The 25,001-nt window shown below is 44.5% G+C and overlaps 1 protein-coding gene across 4 annotated transcripts in view; it reads left to right on the top strand.

Annotated features, from left to right (window-relative positions):
* Positions 1 to 25,001, top strand: part of LOC144696100 (protein prune homolog 2-like) — a 508,829-nt gene that overhangs the window by 356,981 nt on the left and 126,847 nt on the right. For 3 of the 4 annotated variants that reach the window (XM_078567388.1, XM_078567379.1, XM_078567368.1), the window contains one exon: positions 17,807 to 17,923. In XM_078567388.1, the coding sequence (XP_078423514.1) occupies positions 17,807 to 17,923 (117 nt within the window). Of the gene's footprint in view, positions 1 to 16,406; positions 16,456 to 17,806; positions 17,924 to 25,001 lie in introns of those variants that run through there. The other variant, XM_078567399.1, reaches the window with a different exon arrangement.

Genomic DNA, 25,001 nt, shown 5'->3' with positions numbered 1-25,001 from the left:
CCTTCCATCGTAAGGTCAGAAGTGAGGATGTTCGCTGATGATTGCACAATGTTCAGCATCATTCACGACGCAGATGCTGAATCAGTCCACGTCCAACTGCAGCAAGATCAAGACAATATACAGGCTTGGGCTGACAAGTGGCAAGTAACATTCGTACCACACAAGTGCAAGGTATTGACCACCTCCAACAGGAGAGAATCTACCCATTGCCCCTTGACATTCAATGGCATTATCATCACTGAATCCCCCACTATCAGGGGGTTAGCATTGACTAGAAACTGAACTGGACTAGCCATATACATGCTGTGGCTACAAGAGCAGGTCAGAGACTAGGAGTCCTGCGATGTATAACTCACCTCCTGACTCTCCAAAGCTTGTCCACCATCTACAAGGCACAAGTCAGGAGTGTGATGGATTGCTCCCCATTTGCCTGGGTGAATGCAGCTCCCACATCATTCAAGAACCTTGACACCGTCCAGGATAAAGCAGCCCACTTGGTTGACACCCCATCCACAAACATTCACTCCCTCCACCACCAATGCACAGTAGCAGCAATGTGTACCATCCACAGGATGCACTGCAGGAATTCACCAAGGCTCCTTCGACAGCACCTTCCAAACCCATGGCCACTACCATCTAGAAGGACAAGGGCAGCACCACCTGCAAGTTCCCCTCCAAGTCACTCACCATCCTGACTTGGAAATATATCGCCGTTCCTTCACTGTCGCTGGGTCAAAATCCTGGAACTCCCTTCCTACAGCACTGCGGGTGTACGGACACCACATGGATTGCAGTGGTTCAAGAAGGCAGCTCACCACCACCTTCTCAAGGACAACTAGGGATGGGCAAAAAATGCTAGCCCAGCCAGCGAAGCCCACATCCTGTGAATGAATTTTTAAAAAACATTGCATCTATGAACATTTGGCTCTAGTCAGACTTATGGCAGTACATATATACCCTCTGTGATAATGCTCCTGTCATGGAGAGACAGTGGAGGCCCTAATAGTTGCTCGATTGCAGGAGGATGATGATTACATTCATAGATCTTCACATAGCCTCTGAGAATGTCTGACTCCCGTCTGGCCGAGGGCAGCTTGCTTGCACTGTGTGATCAGTGTCATGTCATAGAGACGCAGCCATAAAACTTTAAAATCTCTGATTTTTCAGCAACTGACCCCTTCAAGAGCACACCATCACTGGTCACAGATGCTGAAGAGATGGGGGGCCAGCCCCACCTTAAAGGTGCTCAGACCACACAGAGAGAATGTCGGAACTTTGTGATGTCTGCCCACAACATTCTGGCAGCAATGACCAGCATCGTTGACGTGCAGGCATCAGTAATGTGTCCAAGGAGTGTGAGGCTGGACTATCACTTTGGTCTGAAGGTTGTACAAAGCACAGGGAAGAAGCCCTGAACTGAGACACCTACCTTTATCTTGTGCAGAACGGTTTCATATCTGAGTGACATGAACACTGCTCATCAGAACAAGGAGCCATAGGCAGGGAGATATTCTTGGGAGTTTATTGACAGTGGTGAACATTATGCACAAATGATTAACACACGTGCCCAGGCTGTGCAACTATATCATCTTAACTGTCCTAACCCTGCCGCTACGTCTTGGTGCTTCCCGGAAATCGACAGTGGAGGTGGAAGCAACCTGCTGACTGCTACGTCCTGTCTGTGATGACCTTGTCGGCATCCTCTGGAGGGCCCCAGCCTACTTTCGGGAACCTGCTGTGTGGCAGTGGCGCCCTCCTCGAGCTGTGGAGCTGGAGCTGCTGGAGTCACAAAGAGGGGATTCAGATGGGTTGGACAATCCTGGAGTCACCTGGGTGGATGGCCTTGGAGTGTGCACCTTCTAATTCTCTTCTTTATGTGTGCCCAAGGAATCGAGGCTGACTCCTTGAAGAGAAGGTGTAGCTAGAGTGAGGTCAAGCTGCCCTCTCGGGTACGCACTTATGGAGGCCAACTATGACATCGGCGATGGAATTCAACCCGCACAGCAGTGCAGGAGCGACATCCTGGACGAAGGTCTACATGGTCATTGCCATCCTATCAGTGTTGACTCGGTGCATTGGCATGCTGGCGCCATCACCTCAACCTGAAGGCAGACGGACTCTTCCATCATGTCTTGCAATCTGAAGAGTGCAGCAGACATCCCTTCCTGATGTTCCCGAGCTTGCCTTTGCAGCTCCAGGAACCATGACATGACCGAGTCCAGAGGTTCGTTATCTGACTCGGACTCAGCAAATTTCGGGTCTCCAGCAGTCCTCCGAGTGCCGGAAACCTGGGAAGTCCCTGCCGCCGCCTGCTGTGAATCAGAAAGTGTGATGAGCTCACTAGATTGTAACCCCGAGGCTACCCTAAATCCAGGTCCCACTGAGGTGTGTATTTCTGCTTTGGTTGAGGGTGGGGGTGAGGAGGGTGCCTTCATATTCCTCTTCAGAGATTTCTTTGGGGCTTGATTGGAGACCCTGGGTCATGGACTTCATCGGCTGTTTGGCAGATGTGCCTGCGAAAGCAGGAAGAGATAATTAGTGTGTGATAGTGGCCTGTGAAACAGGACACATCACTCACAGCATGGTTGTCTGACGGATGTTGCACTGCTGGATCCTCACTTGGTAGAGCACCGCTGACCTCGCTGTCAGCGCAGGAGCGATCCAGACCCTTGCCGGCCAGCTGGATGGCTTTGTTCTCAAAGTCCGTGAGGACCTTGATTTCAGGCACTCCTCCACCCGTAAGCGACCTCTCCTTCTTGTTCTGTGCCAGCTTGTCTTGCATAAATAGAGATGAAGAGAGTTTAAGCAGGATGCCTGCCAGGCCAGACTAGTCTGGGTGGTGAGTGGTCCTATGGATGGGATGAGGGCAATGATGGGGTGTATGACAGAGTGAATGGTGATGTCCCTTAAACTGGCAGTGAATGAGGGCCCTGTGGATGTGTGATGGGTTTGCGATTGTGTGAGTTGAGAGTGACGAGAAGAGTGACTTACCCTGGCAGGATGGAGGGGATCATTCATCCTCTTGCAACACTGGGTGGCTGCCCTCTCTTGCAGGGCATTGGCGCTGACCACCGCTGCCACCGCCTCCCAAGCCACATTAATGAGATTGCTGCCCATCCTGCAGCCAGAGCTGGGGTAGAGGACATTACGGTAAGCCTCCACTGCGTCCAAAAGGTGCTGAAGGGATGGGTCATTGAACCTGGGGGCTGCATTCTTTTTGCCATTCAGGGCCATGTCGTCTTTGCAGCAGTCGTGGGCTGGAAGCACTGAAAGGTGTGCATGCAGCTGCACTTTAAATATGGAGCCCGGCGTGATGAAATGGTGAGATGATGGCATGGCGGGCAAATGAGATCCCGCCTGCCATGGAAACGGTGTATTTCCCTGGAATGTATAATTAATGCAGCGGGTTTGGGATGATACAGTGTGAAAAGCTGCCGTTGCAGCTGAGTGCAAATCTGGGAACATTCCGCCCATGAATTATTCCTTGATTGCAACCATTTAGATCCACTACATTGTCTGAAGGCTATAGGCAGCTGCAAATATTTGAAGCTTTGGTCTGAATATGGTTTGTTTTCTCGATGGTAAGTGGCATTGCTCCTTTGGGACAAAGGAGCTGACTTGATCTATTTTTTTCATTATTGACACAGACTTGCAAAGTATTTATATCATTTGAGTCCGATTATTCCATTATTTATCTTCCTGGAATAAATTGTTACAGATAATTTTAAAGGTGAAAAGGATTGAATTGACCATTTGAAAATGAAACTTTGCTGAGTATCTATCAGAGACTGTTAAGCCCATGTTTTAAATGAATACTGCTATATTTTTGTAAGGAGCTGGGCCCATTAGCTTGATTCCTGCCCGGTTTTGGAAATTGCCCAATCCTCTACCATCTGCAAAAATTATGGAAGAAGTAGCTGTCCTAAAATAGCTGAGCTTATTTAAGTGAAGCAATAATGACTTGGTAATACCCTCTTATTATTAGGACACTGCTTATGCTCAGTGCCAATAAGGCAGAAGTGGATTTCAATAGCTCACCAGGTAGTTTAAAGAAAGATTATTTATTAGCTGCTTTTAACTTTTTTTATTGCCTATCCTTATGAGGCTCCCATTCTTTCCCTCCCCATTCTACAGAGGGACAAGGTCCCAGAACTTCCGATCTGGGTCGGATGCCAATTCCAAACCAGATCACACAAGAAGTTACCTACTTACCTTCCTAGGATTTCTCAGGCCCATCCTATGATGGAGGGGCCTTCTAAACTCAGACAGTGCAGGAATCTTCACAGGGAGCAGCACAGAACATCTTTGTAGAAGCCACACCCCCTATTTATGGCACTAGCTGCCGTATTCTGGTAAGTAAAGAGTTTAAATGCCCCAAAACCACTTTGAGAAGCTACAAAGAAGAAGTGAAGGAGGATCGTGGAGTTAAGTGGGTGAGGGGGTAAGGTGTTAGGTGGGTGAGGAGTTAGGGTGGGTCGGGTGGATTCAGTGCCTTGGGCGGGGGGGTGTAGAAGGTGGTCAGGGTGTGGTCGAGGGGTCAGAGGTCAGTCAGAGGGGAAGGGGAATTAGTCTGGGGGGATGAGTCAGGGGGTCCAATGGGGAGTTGGGAGGTCACTAGTATAGTTACCCAGGAGTTAGAACTGGTTTTAATCCTTTTAACTTTTCCTGGGTAACTATTCAGGTAAGTGAGTCAGAACTATCTAATCTAATTTAGAGTTAGAGACTTTTTCAGAAGGTTCCAGATGCAGTGTAATTGCCCATCAGTAGTCCAAACTTCCCTAGGAATTCCCACGTAGTCCATGTGTTAGGATTACCGAGGGGTCCCCTAGTGCATCTTGGGAGTGCCTCCAGGGTATGACCACCCGGATATCGGAGGTTCTGGGCCAATGTGTTATTTACAGGGAATGCTTCTGTTTATTTTTCTGAATGAAGTCCCATAAGCAATATTTCTAGGTCAACTGAAGGTTGGGATGCTGCACTCTGTATCTTCTGATGTGGATGCCATCCACAGGATACATAAGGCTGAATTTTCATGTTAGAGATGGGTAGCAGGATTTGGGAAATGTCCCGGCTTGGCGCCTGCCTCAGGAAAAAGTGCCTTGAAAGGCATGATTTTCATTCCAGGGTAGACCATGCTAGAGTTGGGCCCACCGACTCTGGAAACAATTTGGAGACAGCCACGGGCTGCCGAGTGCCAAGGTGAGCTGGTTAAAAGGCCCGCCTCGGTTCTTTGAAACTTTTCCAGTTGTTTTGTGCAATGTTAAGCCCCTCACCCTCATTCATCCCTCACATCCACTCACTCCCCACCCACTTCGCATGCCTCATCCATGCCCTATGCCCTACACCCACCCTCATGGCTCCTTATAGCCACAAGCCAACTTAGTGCAAACTTATAGCAAGCCATGTCCACCACCCACCACTCTTTGCCCTTACACCCTCCATGCCAACTTAGCCAGTGTTCACCATGATAGACCTCAGGATCTGTGCTGAGATGAAATAAAGTTCTAGGGATCTATTACAGACTTCACTATATTAAAAAAATTCATTCATGAAAGCCTATTCAATACATTTAAATTCCTTCAAGTACTTAATCTGTAATAATAACAGCTTTAATAAGCTCTTGGAGCTGTCAATCAAACTAAACTTACAGCGCTTCATTGTGACAATGACAGGCTTTGGAAGCAGTCAAGCAGTATTAATGCTATAATGATAGCCCTTAGGGTTATCACAACAAACATGTATTGAAACTTCCAGAACCAATTATTTTTACTCTCAGAGACATAAGCAGGCAGCTTTGCTTTTCAAAAGTTAAAGGGCAGGGGATTTAAACATTTGACAGTTTGACATTTTACATACCTTATCCACCTTTCACAAGCATGTACATTTCCACCACGAAGTTATAGTAAGTTGAGGCTATTCTTGGAGTGAAAATCGGGTCTGCTTGTCCTGTGCACTGAATTTAAATGACCCAGGTGATTTAGGGTTTCCCTCATGTCCACTTCACACCCTGCACCCATTCCCCTACCGATGAAAATGGTGCGTGTCAGAAATGGGGGTGGGAATTCCGGATCCAAGTTTCGTCTGCTACTTTTAAAGGTCACAGGCAACCCAGACTGCACAAAAATCCTGCCCATAGTATCTGTTGAAAATCAACAACATTTGTAATCCCATTAGAGTCGAAATAGCTACTGCCTCAGGAAGGTTCCTCCAGATGTTAGTGTTGATAACAGCAAATAAAAGGACTGCTGCTCCTGGCACTGGATGAGGCTTGCAGCTACATTTTCTTGTCTATATATGGATTGAACACTCAGTCATCCTGTACAAGGCAGCAATGCAGCTGGCAGCACAGGCTGTGCTGACATTGTCAAAGATATATGCTCAAAGTTCCCCTCGCTAATTGCATTTGAGAATTTAATATTGGCCCAGATATTACAACCAATATCACTCACCATTCAGTATGCTGACAAGTCCCTTAAGAGTTTTTTCAGGCTTTTGAATGGAGACTTGGGGCAGGATTTTCCCTTGGGAGGCAGGTCCAATCCCTTGTTGCATTCCTGCCCCCATCTCCAGCCTACCATGAAGCATGATCTTGATCTTGCCTCCACTGCTCTCTGAGAAGGAAATTCCAAAAGGTTAACAAACATCTGAGAGAGAAAATTCCTCCATATCTCTGACTTAAATGGGAAACCCCTTATTTTGAAACTGTGGCCCCTAGTTCTAGAAGAGGAAACATCCTCTCAGCATTTACCCTGTCAAGCCCCTTCAGAATTTTATGTTGCAACAAGATCAGCTCTCATTCTTCTAAGCTCCAATTAATATAGGCTCAACCTGCTCAAACTTTCCTCCTTAGAAAGCCCCTTCATCCCAGGAATCAACCTAGTGAATTAATCTTCTCTGAACTGCCTACAATGTAAGCATATCCCTTCTCAAAAGAGGAGACCAAAAAGGTACACAGTGTATTACTGTAGAGAGAATGTGCAATTTTATGGAGGTAAGGCAGGGGAGTGGGAGAGCCAGTGCAGACTCAATGGGCCAAATGGCCTCCTCCTGCACTGTGATGATACTGTGATACTCTAGGTGCAGTCTCACTAATGTCCTGTCTAGCTAAATTTGCAGACGACACAAAGGCAGGTAGGAAAGTATGTTGTGAAGAAGACATAAGGAGCAGGATTTTACGTGTTGGTGAGTGGGGGTGGAGCCCGCTCGCCGACGCGTAAAATGACGTGTGGTGACGTCGGGGGAAAATGATGTCACTGCGCTCCATTTAAATTTTCAGGAAGGCGGGAGCGCAGCAAAATTAGCTGTGGGCCCACCGACCTGTCAATGGCCAATTGAGGCCATTGACAGGGTCAATTAAGTAATTAAAGGACCTGCCCGGCCAACCGCCCCGGCGGGAACTACAAAAAACATGAAACCTCATCCACGGGCGGGATGAGGTTTCATCTAGGCTTTAAAAAATTTTAATAAAGGTTTTGTAAAAATTGTGGACATGTCCCAATTCATGTGACATGTTAGGAAAATTTTATTTTTCTATTTTTATCTTTTTTACATTTACAGCCGATCTCCCTGAGGCTGCATTTAGCCCCAGGGAGATGAGTGCGCTCCTTCGTGCGTATGCATGAAAGAGCGCACTCTCAATTTTGGAATATCCCCCCGCCCCCCGCCTGCACAGGGAGCGCGTAGCGTTTCTGAGCAGACATCATGCTGGGCGGGCCTTAATTGGCCCGCCCACGTAAAATGGCGGCACGTCTCCCATCGGGGGTGTCGATCGGAAGCACGCCTGCACGTGCCCGCCCTTCAACTCCCCCCCCCCCCCCCCCCAAACGGGGGGGAAATTCAGCCCAAGGAGTTTGCAGACGAATATAGATAAGCTGAGTGAGTGGGCAAAAATCTAGCAGATGGAGTATAATGTGGGAAAATGTGAAGTTGTTCACTTGAGCAGGAAGAATAAAAAAGCAGAGTATTACTTAAATGGAAGGCAAATGGAATGTTGGTCTTTATTTCAAAGGGAATGGAGTATAAAAATAGGGAAGTCTATACAAGGCACTAATTAGACCACACCTAGAATACAATGAATAACTTTAGTCCCCTTATCTAAGGGAAGATATACTGACATTGGAGGCAGTCCGGAGAATGCTCACTAGGTTGATCCCTGGTATGGAGGGATTTTCTTATGAGGAGAGGTTGAGTAGTTGAGCCTGGACTCATTGGAATTTAGAAGAATGAGAGGCGACCTTATTGAAACATATAAGATTCTTAGGGGGATTGACAGGGTAGATGCTGAGAGGTTGTTTCCCCTTGTGGGAGAGTCTAGGACCAGAGGGCATAATCTCAGAGTAAGAGGGCGGCCATTTAAAACAGAGATGAGGAGGGATTTCTTCTCTCAGAGAGTACTCAGTCTATGGAATTCTTTACCACGGATGGCTATAGAGGCTGGGTCGTTAAGTATATTCAAGGCTGAGATAGACAGATTTTTAATCAGTAAGGGAATCAAGGGTTATGGGGAAAAGGCAGGAAAGTGGAATTGAGGATTATCAGATTAGCCATGATCTCACTGAGTGGTGCAGCAGACTCTATGGGCCAAATGGCCTACTTTTGCTCCTACGTCTTATGGTCTTATGGAAAACGACTGCAGATTTCTGAGGTGTGGAGAGACCTGGGGTTCTCATGCATGTGTCACAAAAAGTTAGCATGCAGGTACAATATGTAATTAAGAAGGCTAATGAAATGCTATCCTTTATTACGGGAGGAATTGAACATAAAATTAAGGGTGTTATGCTTTAGTTATACAGGGCATTGATGAGACCACATCTTGAAAGACTGTGCAATTTTGGTCTCCTTATTTAAGGAAAGATGTAAATAACTTGGAGGCGGTTCAGGGGAGGTTTACTAGACTGATACCTGCAATGAGCAGGTTGTCTTATTAGGATAGGTTGGACAGGCTGGGTTTGTTTCTATTGGAGTTTAGAAGATTATTGGGTAATTTGATTGAAGTATGAGATCCTGAATGGTCTTGACAAGGTGGACGGGCAAAGAACATTTCCTATTGTGCGTGAGTCTAGAACTAAGGGGGCACTATTTTAAACTTAGGCGTCGCCCTCACAGGACAGAAATGAGGATAAATCTTTTCTCTGAGGGTTTGGAACTCTCTGCCTCAGAAGACAGTGGAAGCAGGGTCATTGAATATTTTTAGGGCAGAGGTTGAATATTTTTAAGGCAAAGGTAGATAGATTTTTGTTAGGAAGGGAATCAAAAGTTATTGGTGTTAGAAGGGAATGTGAAACTCGAAACACAAACAGATCAGCCATGATTTTATTGAATGACGGAGCAGGTTCGCGGGGTGGAATGGCCTACCTCACCTCCTTTTCATGTGTTTGTATGCCAGGCTAACTGGCCAATAGTTTCCTGCTTTCTGTCCCTTTGTTACAAATATTACAATCTATTGGGACCTTTCCAGAATTTGGGGATTTTTTGAAGATTACAACCAATGCATCCACTATCTCTACAGCCACTTATTTTAAGACCCTTGGATGTAGGTGTAGGCCATTAAGTCCAGGAGACATGTCAGTCCTTAGTCCCATTAGTTTTGCAGTGTTTTTTCCTCTAATTTTGATTTTCTACTATTCTTGGGATGCTTTTTTAAAATATTCATTCATGAGATGCGGGCGTCGCTAGCTAGGCCAGCATTTATTGCCCATCCTTGTTCACAGGGCATTTAAGAGTCAACCATATTGCTGTGGGTCTGGAGTCACATGTAGGCCAAACCAGGTAAGGACGGCAGATTTTCTTCATTAGTGATCCAGATGGGTTTTTTTTTTAATGACAATTGGCAATGGTTTTGTGGTAATCTTCAGCCTCTTAATTCCAGAATTTTATTGAATTCAAATTTGGCCACCTGCTGTGGTGGAATTCGAACCCAGGTCCCCAGAGTATTACCCTGGGTTGCTGGAATACTAGTCAATACTAATGACAATACCACTATGTCACTGCCTCCCTTTTGTGACCTCTACTGTGAAGATATAGGATAGTTGTTCAAAATCTCTTCTATTTCCTTGTTTTGCATTATTAGTTCACCAGTCTCATCCTCTAAGGGACCAATGCTCACTTCTACTATTTTCCTTTTTATAACTTGTAGAAGATTTTATTATCTGTTCTTATATTTCTTGCTAGTTCTCTCTCGTACACTAATTCTTTCCCTCCTTTTTTAAATCATCTTTTTCTGGTTTCTAAAATTTTCCCTCTGTTCTGGCCGACCGCTAAATTTTGCAGAATTGTACATCTTTCCTTTGAACTTGATATCTTTATCTTCCTTAGTCAGCCATAGATGGTGCATCCTTCTCGAAGAGCCTTTCTTCCTCAATAGAATATATCTTTGCTGATAGTTAGGAAATACCTCCTTAAATGTCTGCCACTGCTTCTTTGCCATCTCACCTTTTAACCTATTTTCCCATTCATTTTAGCCAACTCTGTCTTCATAATCTTGTAACTGCCTTCTTTTAAGTTTAAGACACTAGTTTCTGATCCACATTTTCAGCCTCAAACTGATTGTGAAATTCTATTATGTTACGATCACTCTTACCTTGTGTATCCTTTACTATGAGGTCATTAATTAATCTTGTTTCATTACACACTACCAGGTCTAAAATAGTCTGCTCCCTGATTGGTTCCAGAATGTATTGTTCTAAGAAACTGTCCTGAGTATACTCTATGCACTCATCCTCCAGGCTACTTTTGATAATTTGTCTCATCCAAACTATAAAAGGCTAAAATCACTGACGATTATTGAAGTACCTTTCTTACAAGCCCCAATAAATTCTTGATTTATACTCTCTCCTAAAGTGTAGCTACTGTTTTATGGGACCTAAAACTACTCCCACCAGTGACTTCTTTATTTGCTATTTTTTATGTCCACTCAAACCGATTCTATATTAGTGGAGACCGCAGACAATATCCATCTCTCTATGATGGTAAGATTATATAGGCTAGATGAACATTTGTCTTTCTTGAGCCAACGCATGATTGCTGCATTCACAGCCATGTGATTAGCCCTGCAGTCTTCAAAGTTCACCAGCTAAACCTTTGCTGGGTCAGATGGTGCCTCACAATAATGGCTTCCTTGACTGACCCCGTTGTGACAGCCTGGCCTGGCCACCTGCATAGTCGCCCACACCACCTCGTGCAGCAGAAGGCTCCCCCTCCTCATCCCCTGCCCCATCCTCTCCCACGTCCTACTCATCCTCTTCTCTGAGGACATCCCACTTTCCTCTGCCTCTATCTCCTCAAGGGTCATCCCCCTTTGCTGGGCCCTGTTGTGAAGTATGTAGCAGACCACAACCTTGTGAGAAACCTGGGAGGGAGTATTACGGGGCATCACCGGAACAGTCCAGGCAACAAAAGCACATCTTGGACAGCCTGATTGAATGTTTAATGAGGGTTCTTGTCAGCAGATAACTGTCATTGCAACACCTTTAGGGATCTGTTCATGATGCACATACAGGAATGAAGAGCCATCACCTCAGTAGCCCTTGTCCCTTACAATACACCCATGGACCTTGGTGGTGGTGGGGGGGATGCTGGAATGGAAGGGCAGCGGAAGGCTTGACAGGCGGAGAATACATGCATCATTGCAGCTTCCGGAAAAGTGTGCACAGATATGCAGGAAACTTTTCTAGTGGACACATATATACCATATATTCATGTATATTCATGGAGTGGTAGGTCTTCCTGTTGATGAACCTTTCCAGTCAGTCAATGGATGACCTGATGACCACATGGGTGCAGTCAATGATGCCATGTGCTTGTGGGAACCTGGCAATTATGCCAAATCCAAATGCCCACTGAGCCTGTGAGGTCCCATCGGCTGGGAATTTGATGCAGTTTCTAGCCTTGACAAAGAGGACATCTGTGCCCATTGTGATGTAACTGTCCTGCAGAGGCCCATGGCCAAGCCATAGAACCATAGAAAAGTTACAGCACAGAAGGAGGCCATTCGGCCCATCTTGTCCATGCCAGCCCGAGAACACCCAGGTGTCCTTTCTAATCCCACCTTCCTGCACCCGGCCCATAGCACTGCAGCTTACAGCACTTTAAGTGCAGATCCAGGCACTTTTTAAAAGAGTTTAAAGTTTCTCCCTCTACCACCAACTTGGGCAGTGAATTCCAGACACCCACTACCCTCTGCGTAAAAAAGTTCTTCCTCATGTCCCCGCTACAGCTTCTGCCACTTATCTTGAATCTATGTCCCCTGGTTCTAGAATTCTCCATCAAGGGAAACAATTTTATCCTGTCCACTCTATCTATTCCCCTCATAATTTTGTACACCTCAATCAAGTCACCTCTCAGCCTTCTTTGTTCTAAGGAAAATAACCCCAACCTATCCAATCTCTCCTCCTAGCTACTCTTTTCTAACCCTGGCAACATTCTTGTAAGCCTCCTCTGCACTCTCTCCAGAGCTATTACGTCCTTCCTGTAATGTGGTGACCAGAACGGCACACAATACTCCAGTTGTGGCCTCCAGTGTTTTATACAATTCCAACATTATTTGCTTCCTTATATATTCTGTACCTCTGCCAATGAAGGAGAGCATTCCATATGCCTTCTTTACAACCTTGTCTACTTGAACTGCTGCCTTCAGGGACCTGTGTACTTGTACGCCAAGATCTCTCACTTCATCTACCCCTCTTAGTATATTCCCATTTATTTTGTAATCCCTGTAACTGTTTGACCTCCCTAAATTTATGACCTCACACTTCTCTATGTTAAAATCCATCTGCCACTTTACCGCCCACTCCACCAACCCATCTGTATCGTTTTGGAGATTATGGCTATCCTCTACACTATCCACTACTCGGCCAATCTTTGTGTCATCTGCAAAGTTCCCAATCATGCCCCCCACATTCACATCCAAATCGTTAATATATAACACAAACAGCAAGGGTCCCAAAACCGAGCCCTGTGGAACATCACTTGAGACAATTTTCCATTTGCAAGGGCATCCATCGACCGTTACCCTTTGTTTCCTGTTACAAAGCCAACCTTTTATCCAGTTTGCCATATTACCCTGAATCCCATGGGCATTTACTTTCCTGACCAATCTGCCACGTGGGACCTTGTCAAATGCCTTGCTAAAATCCATGTACACAACATCCACTGCACTACCTTCATCAACCCTTCTTGTCGCCTCCTCAAAGAATTCAATCAAATTTGTGAGGCATGACCTTCCTTTAACAAATCCATGCTGACCATCCCTGACTAGTCCATGCCTTTCCACATGACAGTTAATCCTATCACTCAGGATTGATTCTACTAATTTGCTCACCACTGATGTAAGACTAACTGGCCTATAATTGTTTGGCATTTCCTTTGATCCCTTTTTAAACAATGGAACTACGTTTGCATTTCTCCAGTCCTCCGGTACCTCCCCTGTATCTAGTGAAGATTGGAAAATCATCCTCAGAGCTTCTGCTATCTCCTCCTTGAGTTCCTTCAGCAGCCTCAGAAACAATGCATCTGGCCCTGGTGACTTATCAACTTTCAAGGATTTCAACACTTTGAGTACTTCCTCTCTCTTTATGACTATCCCGTCCAATATCTTGCAGGGTTCCTCCTGGACTACTATATCTACATGCTCCCTTTCCTTTGTAAACACAGAGACAAAATATTCATTCAAAACCCTTCCCACAGCCTCTGCATCTACACACAAGTTTCCATCTTCACCTCTGATAGGTCCCACTTTTTCCTTAACTAACCTTTTAGCATTAATGTATTGGTAAAACATCTTTGGGTTATCTTTAACTTTACTTGCTAATCTTTTTTCATGCCCTCTCTTTGAATTTCTTATTTCCTTTTTAACTTTGTCCCTGCACTTCCTATATTTGTCTAGGCTGTCTGCAGTGCTTAGTTCTTTGTGCCTATCGTATGCTTTCTTTTTTTGTTGATCTTCCCCTGTATTCCTCTAGACAACCAAAGAGGTCTAGATTTGGCAGTACCACTCTTATTTTTGTAGGGGACATGTCTACTTTGTACAATTAGGATCTCGCTTTTTAGTGCTTCCCAGAAATAATCCAGCGGCAAAGAAATTCAAGGCCATAATTACCTTGACTTTTTTTTATTCGTTCATAAGATATCGGCTAGGCCAGCATTTATTGCCCATCCCTAATTGCCCTTGTTCAGAGGACATTTTTAAGAGTCAACCACGTTGCTGTAGGTCAGGAGTCACCAGGTAAGAATGGCAGATTTCCTTCCCTAAAGGACATTAGTGAACCAGATGGGTTTTTACAACAATCAACAATGGTTTCATGGTCATCATTAGACTTTTAATTCCAGATATTTATTGAATTCAAATTCCACCATCTGCCATGGTGCGATTCGAACCCAGGTCCCCAGAGCATTACCCTGGGTCTCTGGATTACCTGTCCAGTGGCAATACCACTATGCCACTGCCTCCCCATCACACTGCTGACTGCTACTGGCAGGGTCTGGCTATGAGTGGAGCGAGTTGTGAACTCTTCATTGATGAGGGAATGGATGTCTGTGACCATCTCCCTGGAGAGCTGCAGCTTCCTTCGACATTGCCTTTCTGACTTGTGCAGGTAGCTTCACCTGTTCTGGTAGATCTTGCACTTTGGGTATAGGCCGGGATTTTCCAGCCCCACCTGCCACCGGGACCTTCCGGTCTTGCTGAAAGTCAATGGACTTTTGGCGAGCCCGCTGCATCCTCTGTGGCGGGCCTCACTGCGGCAGGGCCAGAAAATTCCAGCCATAGTCTCTCATTCTCCCCTGTGACCCTGGCTCCGCGGCTGTGTGCTCCTGATGCTGGGGACCCTTCCTCACTGTGCATGCTGCTGCTGTGGTGCCTCAGTAGACTGTGTGTGATGGTGCAGGTCCATTTTCCAGGTTCACCCTTCCTGCTGTCCAGGTGATGTCTGAGCAGCCTGGTTCAATGCCTAGGCAATGCCTGTTGTGTTCCCAGCCCCTGAGGTGACAGAGACTTCACCCCTGCCTCTCTATCCTCCCTTGATGAGCTCTTGTAACTTTTTAGCATATTCAATGAGACCTCTCAGTCAGTTCAAACAATTTGAATAAAGTTTGAAAGACTTCCTTGCTAGCTGACTTGCCTCCATTATTGTTCACGTCTTCGCTCACTGGCTATGATTGCTGAGAGCTCCTGATTCTTAGCTGCCTCCCAGAACATCGTGTGGTGTCGAACTTGGGGCCTTTTGTTGCAACCTCAATGAGCTTAATTGAAGCTTTGATAGGTACAGGTTTGATTTGCCACCTGCACTGTGCAAAATGCCCGACGCTGGAAACAGAGGCAGGACTTACAGCTCCTGTTTTTTGTGCTATCCCGCCTCTGTTTCATCCCGGTTTGAAATGGGAAAATCTGGCCCCTCGCGTCATTGAACATCTGATCCAGCACCTGCGCCCTCTACAGGGGATCTGTGGTACGGTTGAACAAGAGAAGCAGCAGCGAGGCTCTACAACCAATCGGATTGAAGAATATGCACTATGATATAGAGGTTAAACGAGAAATATAAATTAAATTTAAATCATGTTCATAAAACAAAATAACAAGGTAGGGGGCGGGGGTGCTGCTGGAAGAGAGAAAAGAGATAAAAGATACAGACAGGAAAAAAAAAGAAAAACTATTTTTTGTTTTTCTTGAAATCTCCAACAATAATTCAATTCTGAAGGGATGCAACACCACTTAAATGTTCATGCCAGAGTGGTTGTTTGGCAGTAATTATGACTTGTCAGGCTGTTAAAAATTCACTTACACCTGAATGCACCAGTCTTTTTTTTCATGTGTTTAGTGGGTAAGGACTGCAATTTCATGCCCTTATGTGGATTTCAATGCTGAGTCTCTGTGAGGTACTGTTACAGCATAGTCTGTGGGAGAGCAGAGTAACTCAGAGTGCAGCTTCTGGATTTCCACACTTATCTGCACAAGTGCATACTTTGGAAGTTGGGGCCCCATTTACCCCATAATAAAGATCAGTGCTGTTAGCTTTACTGTTATTCTTGATGCAAAATATGGACCGTTCTGTTGGAAGTATTACCTGTACACTTACCATACCTTTTAAAATAAACAAGTATATTATGGTGGAAGAGTAATAATGCCAGAAAAATAATACACCAAATTAATTATTCAGTGTCCTGTCCTGTTTAGCCGCTACTATAATTAAAAGGCCAAGATATATACCATTATAAGAGTTTGTGTAACCAATAAATTGTGAGAACAATTACATATGTTTCGGTTAAAAAATAAAATCGCTAAGTAGTGAAGAGTTCATAACTGAAAACAGGAAACTAATTGCAAAAATTAAGTTGCAGCATTAATAAGCTAGTCAGTAAATTGCGTAAAACCATTGGGTATACTTCCTGTTTTATGGTTGATATTTGTTGACGGACTCTCCAGTTAAATGAATACTCTCCTGCTGATGCCTTCAATAGAATGTAAGTATACATGTTATGAATGAAATGCCAACGTAAATTAAGGAGTTTGTTTTAGTGGTTCAGTATGGGTTGAGTGAAGGTTGGTTCATTAAACACATCTGCTCCTCTATAGATTGTGTACCTATGTTAATTTCTGTACTAGATTAAAGATAGGGGGCCAGTTTGCTCAGTTGGGTAGACGGCTAGCATGTAGATCCAATTAACACCATCAGCTTGGGGCTTGAACCATTCCAGTTGAGATAGATTTGGGGCCTGTCTCCTCACCCTACCTGTAATAAATAAATCTACACTTTGGCGTAGTTCGGTGAATAATTGCCTTCGGTGAATAATTACCTGCCTTCAGGCAGAGGGCTCAAAAAAGAAATATATAATCACAGAGGAGTTGACCATTTGAGAGCTTCTTTCATAAAATATATTCTTTTGGTGATGCAGAAGACCACATTATTCTTTTTAAAACATCGTTATCTCCTCTGTGATGTTTCAAGAGAAAACAAAGTAACTTGTGAAGGAGAAGGTTTGACCTTTGCTAAGTGTGTAGTCCTTCACCTCTTGCACATAATTCTAATACTATACCATAAGAAATCACCAATTGCATTAATAAACCTTGATGTCAGTTCATATTTTGCAACTAAAAATAATGTTAACATTCGTGTGGCTTTTATATTCAATGCAATTGTTATTGTGTAATGACATGTAAATTATGTAAAATATCAATGTTAGAATTCAATGGTGTGTTATTCACGATTTTTAAAATGCGCAGTGCATGTATGAAAGAAGAAATGGTTTGTAGAATAATTGTAGAATTACTTTTCCATGTAAATCTAATTGCAATCTGAGCAAGAAATTCAAGAACAATTTTATATAAAAATAGATACTTTTAAATCAATTTTTAATGCTGTGCTGTATACTCCATATCCTTTGATACTCTCTTCTTTGGCCAAGCTTTCATTTACTAGCTTTAACATCAGTTAGGTTCTGTGTCAATTTTTGTCTTAAAACACTGCTATGAAGCACCTTAGGATGTTTTCCTATGCGAAATGTACTTATATAAATGTAAGCTGTGTTATAGTCATATATCAAGACAGCATAAAGAAATCCTTCAATGTGATGTACTCCACCAGCTATGTAAAATAGTATGAAACATTTCCACCTGATGGAAAGCATTTTAATTACTTTCTTCATTTAGACCTGCTAGTTCATGTTATCTGTTGGACTAGTAATAAAAGTACTTCCTTCAATTTTCATCCTTTTTCTTTGATGGGTTAATTTACAGGCAACACTGCACAATTTTATAAACATTTTTTTAACCTACATTTTATTTTGTTTTTTTCTGCCATTTTTGTTTTTACAGTTCCTTGAAATTTGTGGAGGAGTATGTACCTCAAAGCTCAGTGTCAATGGCACAAGATTCCCTTCAGGGACCTGCTGTGGAAGTAAAGGAAAACTGGCTATATGAAGAATATAAAGGGTTAGTTTTAGTAAGCATGATATCTCATTTATACTTCTGTAAATGGTAGTTTATTCTCAATTGTCATAGTATTGTGCAAATGTTGTGAAAAATGATACATATACAATTAACTTGAGTCTATCAGGTTTTTTAAATATCTGTATTCAAGCTTCAAAACCACTGAACTCTCACTGGAGCTGCATCCAAAGCAATGTAGAGAAATTGGTCAGGAAACTTTGCTGGTAAGATTGAGAGGTGTTTTGTGCAATATATTTTCTTTAGTGGCAGCATGAATGATAATAGATGTGACAGCACTTCAAACTCAGGATTTCACCAAAGAGATAACTCTATACATATTGGCCTGGTACAAAGTAGATGGCACATCTGGAATGCATACCCAAGATGGAAGATCAAAGCCCATTCCAAATTGGGCCCCTACCTTATTTCCATAAATCCGGTGAGTTTCGGGCATAAATTGTGTGTCCTGCTGTAGCTTGCCAGTCCGGACTTTCACAAAATCATCTGGCCAGGTCACCAAGCTGGCCCAATAATAAGATCTGGAGGCGGAAGTGCTGATTGGAGGAAAGTGGTAGGTGCAGGCCAGCAAAGGCCTGAAATATTGATGAGGAGCTAGCAGGGGCACTCTGACCCTCCTTGCTCTAGATTGGGATAAGTAAAAAAACAAGAGACTTACCTGTTCTTTGACACTGCCAGCAATCCCTTTTAGTTTTAGTGCCACTTATTATGTGGTGCACATAGGTTGTATCATTAGCCACTGATGTATTTGTTAATTTAATTTTCCAATATTATCTATTAATTTGGCCTCAGTTGTTTGTGATTTACATCAAAAATTCAAAATATTTGGTATATCTTTGTAATAAGTCGAATACTTAAGTTTTTTTAATTGAATTAATGACTCTGTTAGCGGCACTTGCATAGGAACTTGATGTAAATGAGTTAACCAGTGTATTAAAAATAGTACACAAGAGGTATTTTAGGAAGTAATAGCACTTGATTCTTAGTCAAAAAGCTATGGGTTCAAATCTTACTGAGCACATAATCTAGGCTAATGGTTCCATGCAGCACTGAGAGTGTGCAGGATTGGCAATTGTGTTGTCTTTCAGATAAGGCATTAACTGAGATCCTGCCTACTGTCCAAATGGGTATAAATGTTCCTACCTCATTATTGAAAGAAGAGAAGGGAAATTCTGTCCAATTATTATTCCTCAATCAACATTTACAAAAATAGATTAACTAGCCATTTATCTCATTGAGATCTGTGGACCCCTGCCTATGGCCAGAATATTTTGCTCGTCGGGCAGGCGCACGCCCGACCCAAACAAGCGTGAAATGATGCGCAATGACGTCGGATGAGTGTCCTGGTGTCATCGAGCACTGGTGTAATATTTCAGTCGGTGGGCCCAAGCGGGAGTCGGCAGCGTGCCCACCGACAATTAGCAGGCCTATTAAGGCCATTAAAGATCTAATCAAATGAAATTTTTCAGTGCTCATCCAACCTTACGGTTGGTCGGCAGGCAAAAAGGCCAAGCGGCCTTTGGATTTTTTGCGAAATCTCATCCACGGGCGGGATGAGGGCTCGATCAGTCATTAAATTTTATTTTTTTAATTTTCAAACTAATTTCTAACATGTCCCTGCTCATGAGTCACATGAGGGGACATGTTATTAACGTTTTAAAAATCTTCCTTTTTTATTTTCAAAAATCTTCATCTCCCCGAGGTAGCCCTGTGCCTCAGGGAGTGTTTCCTGCGCGCACTTGCGTGCATGCATGAACTCCTGTGCTCGCCCTCCTCTCCGCCCCCACCCCAACAACAAAGGCAGTGCTGCAGCGCGCATTTCACGCTGGGCGGACCTGAATTGGCCTGCCAGTGTGAAATTGCGGTTGGACCCTGATCGCAGGTGGCGGTCACTTTCGCAGCCGCTCCCGGGCCTGACCACCGGAAAATCCTGGCCTATAAAACAATGACATAAAAGGCACTACATAAATGTAAACTTGTTGTTCTTACATTTAACCCTTTACCATTGTTGCATGCTACATGCTACATAGTTACATGCTAACTTGATAAAAAGCTGTGATTGCAACATTGTGATTTGAAATCTGTTGGGATTAGAGTTAGTTGGGTCATTTTAAATTGTTGCAGTAGGCATTTACAAAACATTAATCTGTGTTCAGTAGTTGTCATTAAATGCTCCTTTCAAAAGTATACTGGCATAGGCAATTCATTCCAATGTTTTAAGAGGCTGCTGTCTTTATGAATTATTACAATGATTGATGGTCATTCATATAAATGAGTTTATTTTCAATTATAGTAACAAATGTAGACTGAAGGGAGTTAGATGTAACATGGATGAATAATTGAGATGAACCTTTGCTCAGAAGTTCAATGTAAACATTGTTAGTAATGGGCACTCATAAGTAGTTAGTAAGGGCTCGCTACAGGTGCAAACTAATGGGAGGAATTGTCCAGTCCCATTGGCATCGGACGTCATGGTGTGCGGAGGAGAACAGTATGGCGAGAAAGCCAAAAATCGGTTTCACGCCGGCTGAAACCAATTTGCAATTGTCCGCTCAACCGTCAATGGTGGGCTGCATTTGCCACTGCCGCATGTCAGGAACCTAATTTCAATACTTTAGCATCTCATTATATGCCCTGCTCGCTGGAATCATCCCCCCACGTCAAACTTACCACCCACGTCTGCATCACTTCAGAACGGTGTGCTTCACGACCGCCTTTAAAAGGTTTTTTTAAAAATTGTGATTAAGAAGAGTTTTTTTGACTACAGACTACAATGCAGCGATATTACAATTCATGGTCAACTAATCTAGACTCCTGCGTCAAGGCAAGAGGAAGATTTGTAAATGAATTCAGACATGTGCTAAGCGCTTCAGGATACGTCGGTACCTGGTGACCTGAACTTCGAGGGGAACTCGGAGGTGAGTGCACGCAACCTTGTGCAGTGCTTGCGAGCGTCGCCCGTAGGACATCAAGGAAGAAGTGGCTTGGAAGAATAGGCAAATGGCTTTCATTGCGGGTCAGGCCAGGGAGCGAGGGGTGAGGGGTTGCAGGTGGGGCAAGGCAGCACAGACTGAAGGAAGTATGCAAGCACATGCTGGGGGTGGGGGAGATGCAGTGAGGGAAGTGGCCACGCACTTGGAAAAGCTTGTCAAAAGTGAGCATTCTTCTTCAGCTGAGACCGTTCAGCAACAGCTCCATTGACATAGAATCACAGGATCACAGTACAGAAGAGGCCCTTCAGCCCATCGAGTCTGCACCGACACGTGAGAAACACCTGACCTACCTACCTACCTAATCCCATTTACCAGCACTTGGCCCATAGCCTTGAATATTATGACTTGCCAAGTGCTCATCCAGGTACTTTTTAAAAGATGTGAGGCAACCCACCTCCACCACCCTCCCAGGCAGTGCATTCCAGACCGTCACCACCCTCTGGGTAAAAAGGTTTTTCCTCACATCCCCCTAAACCTCTGCCCCTCACCTTGAACTTATGACCCCTTGTGACTGACCCTTCAACTAAGGGGAACAGCTGCTCCCTATCCACCCTGTCCATGCCCCTCATAATCTTGTACACCTCGATTAGGTCGCCCCTCAGTCTTCTCTGCTCCAACGAAAACAACCCAAGTCTATCCAACCTCTCTTCATAACTTAAATGTTTCATCCCAGGCAACATCCTGGTGAATCTCCTCTGCACCCCCTCCAGTGCAATCACATCCTTCCTATAATGTGGTGACCAGAACTGCACACACTACTCCAGCTGTGGCCTCACCAAGGTTCTATACAACTCCAACATGACCTCCCTACTTTTGTAATCTATGCCTCGATTGATAAAGGCAAGTGTCCCATATGCCTTTTTCACCACCCCACTAATGTGCCCCTCTGCCTTCGGAGATCTATGGACACACATGCCAAGGCCCCTTTGTTCCTCAAAACTTCCTAGTGCCATGCCATTCATTGAATACTTCCTTGTCAAATTACTCCTTCCAAAGTGTATCACCTCACACTTTTCAGGGTTAAATTCCATCTGCCACTTATCTGCCCATTTGACCATCCTGTCTATATCTTCCTGTAACCCAAGACACTCAACCTCACTGTTAACCACCTGGCCAATCTTTGTGTCATCCGCAAACTTACGAATCCTACCCCCCATGTAGTCATCTATGTCGTTTATATAAATGACAAATAATATGGGACTGAGCACAGATCCCTGTGGTATGCCGCTGGACACTGGTTTCCAGTCACTATAAAGCATCCTTCTGTCATCACCCTCTGCCTCCGACAACTAAGCCAATTTTGAATCCACCTTATCAAATTACCCTGTATCCCATGTGCATTTGTCTTCTTTTTTAGTCTCCCATGTGGGACCTTGTCAAAGGTTTTGCTGAAATCCATATAAACTACATCAACTACACTACCCTCATCTACACACCCTGGTCACCTCCTCAAAAAATTCAATCAAATTTGTTAGGCATGACCTCCCTCTGACAAAGCCATGCTGACTATCCCTGATCAAACCTTGCCTCTCCAAGTGGAAATAGATACTCTCCTTCAGAACTTTCTCCAATAATTTCCCTACCACTGACGTGAGACTCACTGGCCTGTAGTTCCCTGGCTTATCTCTACAACCCTTCTTACATAGCTGAACCACGTCAGCTGTTCTCCAGTCCTCTAGCACCTCCCCCATGGCCAGAGATGAATTAAAAATTTGGGTCAGAGCCCCTGCGTTCTCCTCCCTTGCCTCCCTCAGCAGTCTGGGACACAAATCATCTGGACCTGGAGATTTAAGCCTGCCAACACCTCCAATACCTTGCCACTCCCTATATCAATTTGTTTAAGAACCTCGCAGTCTCTCTCCCCAAGTTTGATACCTTCATTCTCATTCTCTTGGGTGAAGACGGACGTGAAGTATTCATTCAACACTCTAGCGATGTCCTCTGGCTCTACCCATAGATTGCCCCCTTGGTCCCTTATGGGCCCTACTCTTTCCCTGGTTATCTTCTTCCCATTGATATACTTATGGAATATACTGGGATTTTCCCTTCTTTTACCAGCCAGGGCTTTCTCATATCCCCTCTTTGCTCTCCTAATTGCTTTCTTAAGCTCCACCCTGCACTGTCTGTACTCCACTAATGCCTCTGCTGATTTGCTTCCCTTGTACCTGCTAAAAGCCTCTCTTTTCCTTCTCATTGTAACCTGAATATCTCTGGTCATCCATGGTTCTCTGGGCTTGTTACTCCTCCCTATCAACCTAGAGGGAACATGCTGAGCCTGTACCCTCCCCATTTCCTTTTTGAACACCCCCCACTGTTCGTCTGTAGATTTCCCCACAAGTAACTGTTCCCAGTATACATTGGCCAGATCCTGCCTTATTTTACTAAAATCCACTCTCCGCCAATCCAAAACATTTTTTTGCATCTTGTCGATTTCTTTGTCCATAACAAACTTAAACTGTACCATGTTGTGGTCGCTATCGCTAAAATGCTCGCCCATCACCACCTCAGCCACAAGTCCGGCTTCATTCCCCAGAATTAGGTCCAGCAATGCACCGTCCCTTGTTGGACCCTCTACATATTGACCTAAAAAGTTCTCCTGTACACGTTTCAAGAAATCCACTCCATCCAAGCCGTTAACACTATGTCTATCCCAATTAATGTTGGAAAAGTTGAAATCACCTAATATAGTTACTCTATTGTTATTGTTTTTACACACCTCCGCAAATTGTGCACATATTTGCTCCTCAATTTCCCGCTGACTATCTGGGGGTCTGTAATAAACACCTGGTAATGTGGCTGCCCCTTTTTTATTCCTAAGCTCTACCCACAAAGCTTCATTCGATGCCCCCTCCAAGATATCATCTCTCCTTACTGCAGTAACTGACTCCTTAACTAATACCCCCTCTTTTACCCCCTTCCCCTGTCTCGCCTGAAGATTCTTTATCCCAGAATGTTGAGCTGCCAATTCTGCCCTTCCCGCAACCATGTCTCAGTGATGGCTACTATATCACAATTCCACATGTCAATCCTCGCCCTTAACTCATCCGTTTTACCTATAATACTCCTGGCATTAAAGTAGAGGCCATCTAGCCTTGCCTTACTCCCTTGAAGCTTAATGCAGCTGTACTCCCTCTGACTTGATTGTTTTACTGTATTATGACGTGTCCCTATTCTGCTAACATTGTGTCCCCTCCCCCTGCCAAATTAGTTTAAACTCCTCCCAACAGCACGAGCAAACCCGCCTGCAAGGATGTTAGTCCCGCTCTGGTTCAGATGTAGACCGTCCCGCTTGTACAGATCCCACCTTCCCCAGAAATGTCCCAGTAATCCAGGAATCCAAAACCCTCCCTCCTGCACCAACTCTTAAGCCACATATTCATCTGCGCTATTCTCCTATTTCTGAGCTCGCTAGCACGTGGCACTAGGAGTAATCCAGAGATAACAACCCGAGAGGTCATGCTTTTTAGTCTACTGCCTAACTCACTGAATTCTTGATGCAAGACCTCATCCCTTTTTCTACCTATGTCATTGGTACCAACATGTACCATAACCTCTGCCTTATCACCCTCCCAATTCAGGATGCCCTGCAGCCGTTCAGTGACATCCTGGACCCTGGCAGCAGGGAGGCAACATACCATCCTAGAGTCACGTTGATGGCTACAGTAGCGCCTATCTGTTCCCCTGACTATAGAATCCCCTATTACTATTGCTCTTCCTCACTTCCTCCCCTCCTGTACAGACAGGCTGCTTGAGGTGCCAGAAGCTTGGCTCTGTCCGCACTCCCTAGAGGAACCAACGCCCTCATCAGCCTCCAAAACAGAATACCGATTTGCGAGCAGGACCCCAGGGGGACTCCTGAACTACCTGCCTGTTTCTCTTGGACTGCCTAGTGCTCACCCATTCCCTTCTTTCCTCAAGTCCCTTCATGTTCGGTGTGACCACCTCTCTAAACATGCTATCCACAATGCTCTCAGACTCGCGGATGCTCCACAGTGTCCCCAGCCACCGTTCCAGCTCTGAAACCCGAGCTTCCAGGAGCTGCAGCTGGACACACTTCCTGCACACATGCT

This window comes from Cetorhinus maximus, chromosome 2 (assembly GCF_964194155.1).
Source record: "Cetorhinus maximus chromosome 2, sCetMax3.hap1.1, whole genome shotgun sequence".
NCBI lineage: Eukaryota > Metazoa > Chordata > Chondrichthyes > Lamniformes > Cetorhinidae > Cetorhinus > Cetorhinus maximus.
Note: the sequence above shows the minus strand (reverse complement) of the source record. Positions and strands in the feature narration are given on the sequence as shown.